Source organism: Solanum tuberosum, unplaced genomic scaffold (assembly GCF_000226075.1).
Source record: "Solanum tuberosum cultivar DM 1-3 516 R44 unplaced genomic scaffold, SolTub_3.0 scf00212, whole genome shotgun sequence".
NCBI classification, from domain to species: domain Eukaryota; kingdom Viridiplantae; phylum Streptophyta; class Magnoliopsida; order Solanales; family Solanaceae; genus Solanum; species Solanum tuberosum.
Genome location: NW_006239138.1, coordinates 906,186 through 908,633, shown reverse-complemented (window position 1 = coordinate 908,633; position 2,448 = coordinate 906,186). Strand labels below are relative to the sequence as shown.

The 2,448-nt window shown below is 36.1% G+C and overlaps 1 protein-coding gene across 1 annotated transcript; it reads right to left on the bottom strand.

Moving 5' to 3' along the window:
- Nucleotides 1-1,583: 1,583 nt before the first annotated feature.
- LOC107062244 (uncharacterized) lies at nt 1,584-2,200 on the bottom strand. Its single transcript, XM_015312640.1, has 2 exons — nt 2,163-2,200; nt 1,584-1,923 (listed from the first exon to the last, which is right to left on the bottom strand). The coding sequence occupies exons 1-2, from the start codon at nt 2,198-2,200 to the stop codon at nt 1,584-1,586; spliced, it is 378 nt and encodes a 125-aa protein (XP_015168126.1).
- Between the last annotated feature and the right edge of the window lie 248 nt (nt 2,201-2,448).

Genomic DNA, 2,448 nt, shown 5'->3' with positions numbered 1-2,448 from the left:
CTACCCACGTTGGCTACATGGTTTATGGAGACTTGAGTTATTATGAACTCGTCCCCATATCGATGCTCAATACTACTCCCAAAATATACTCAGCTCATATCTTTAAAAACATAACTCTTTCTATGGTTTGAGATTATTACTCAAAAACTAGCTTAAAAGCTCTCTTGGAAATCAGTGTTCCCTTTCTTGTTTACATGTGAAAACATTTTTTACTCTTGGAAATACTTAGTTAACGTATAATCTTTTGAAGAAATAAACTTTATTCTTACTCTTACTCAACTTAATGCTTATGTCTTAAAACAAGTTTAAAAGGTTTGCAGAAGACTTCTTAAAATGACTCCAAGATCTCTCAAGACTTCACTCTTAACTCTACCTTGAATTTGAATTATGAATTCAAGGTTATGATTTATGATAACAAATATCTCGTGATGTTTAGGAATGATTGTAGATAGTTAAACAAAAGAAACGATTAGGAAATCACTGTCAGGAAGCAAGTCGGCGACGCAGAGATGCATTTAAATATTTTGTAGCAAAATAATTTTTTAGGCAGAACGGTCAGTGACCTCTCCGCGACGTGAAGAAAAATTATGTGAAATGGGGAGGTAGGTCCGCGATGCGGACTGGGTTGCCAGATTCGCCCGACTTTTTCCTTCTACATTTTTTAACCCCAATTCACCTAAATTCGATTATTTTGCTCAACTTCCCTTTATGATTCAGATACCCAGCACATGTACAAAAGAACCTAACTCAAAACAACTTTATAAATCGACGCAATAATCTCAAGAACTCCTCAATCTCAGCCCAATTCAAGAACGAAAGCAAATTCAAGAACACATATCAAGAACATCAAACTTTCAACCTTTTTATGATGAATTAACGCTGAAATAAACATGTTTGGTGCATGGGTGAACAAACCCAACGCTGTGTGAACTCACATACCTCATAGGATTGAATCCTTGGCGAAATCCACAACCAAAATCGCAGGAACTTGATGAATGTTGAACTTTTCATCTCCTTTCTTCAAAAAACCTAGTGTGATGTTGTAAATGTGTTAACTGAACTAACTCAATTTAGACCCCAATTAAATTTTTTAAAATGACATATATTAATTGGTCATGGAAAAGACCATAATACCCTCCTAAAATCTGGTTTTGACTATCCTTATCTAGACAACCTGACTTCAACTAGGCATATCTCCCTCATACGAACTAAAAATTGATCAAACTCGGTAACGTTGAAAAGAAAATTCAAAGATATTTCCTATGCTATCTTGTATCCCACCTAAATCATCCAGGAGTTATGGTCGTTTAATGTTTCCCCAAAGTTCATACTTAGCTTCACTTTGTCAAACTTTCCAAATCTGATTATTTCCAAAAATGGTTTCTTTCAAATTCTAGTTCTTTCTAGTTCTTTCAATTAGCGAGGTGTTACAATATCTCCCCCTTGAGAAAATTTGTTGTCGAATGAGATTACCCTTAGTAGGCTTAGGATGTAATATCTAAGATCTAGCTCAAACACCCAACAAGCAAAATGTAAACACAATAAACCAACTTTAAAAAAATGCCAAGTTAAGGATTAGTACCTTAATTTGGAGATCCTCCGGACTCAAAGAGTTGTGGGTATCTCTTCTTCATGTCCTCCTCATCTTCCCAAGTACCTTCCTCAATGAACTGATTTCTCCATAGAACTTTGACTAATGCTACTTCTTTGGTCCTGAACTTGCTAATCTGCCGATCTAGAATTTGAACAGGAATCTCTTCATAAGATATGATAACCTTAATACCAATGTCTTTTGTAGGTATGATAAGTGAAGGATCACCTATACACTTCTTCAAAATAGAAATGTCAAACACTGGATGAACTACGACTAACTCCTGCGGTAGTTCCCACTCATAGGCTACATTACGAATCCTCTTGGATATCCTATAAGGACCAATATATCGGGGACTAAGTTTTCCCTTCTTACCAAATTTGATAACACCCTTCATGGGTGAAACCTTCAAGTATACCTAGTCATCTACTTCAAACTCTAGGTCTCTTCTTCTAACATTAGTGTAGGACTTCTGAGCACTCTGTGTTATTTTCATCCTCACTTGAATGACCTTCACTTTCTCCATAGCTTCATGAACCAAATCTGGTCCTATCAAACCAGCTTCACAAACCTCACACCATCCAATAGGATATCTGCATCTTCTCCCATAAAGAGCCTCATACGCAGCCATTTGGATGCTAGAGTGGTAATTGTTGTTATAAGCAAATTCAATGAGAGGTAGGTGATAATCCCAATTACCCTTGAAATCAATCGCACAAGCCTTAAACATATCTTCTAAAGACTGAATAATGCGTTCTACTTGACCATATATCCGAGGATGAAAAACAATACTCAAGTTTACCTTTGAACCCAAGCTTTTTTTAAATGACTTCAAAATTTGTGCACCTCTATCTGAT

What these genes read in the sequence shown, in the direction of transcription:
- LOC107062244 (XM_015312640.1), bottom strand. Translation starts at nt 2,200, where the DNA reads ATGGGAGAAGATGCAGATATCCTATTGGATGGTGTGAG. An exon ending in ATCCTATTGGATGGTGTGAG is followed by an intron (nt 1,924 to 2,162) that starts GTTTGTGAAGCT and finishes TGGTCCTTATAG; the next exon opens with GATATCCAAGAGGATTCGTA.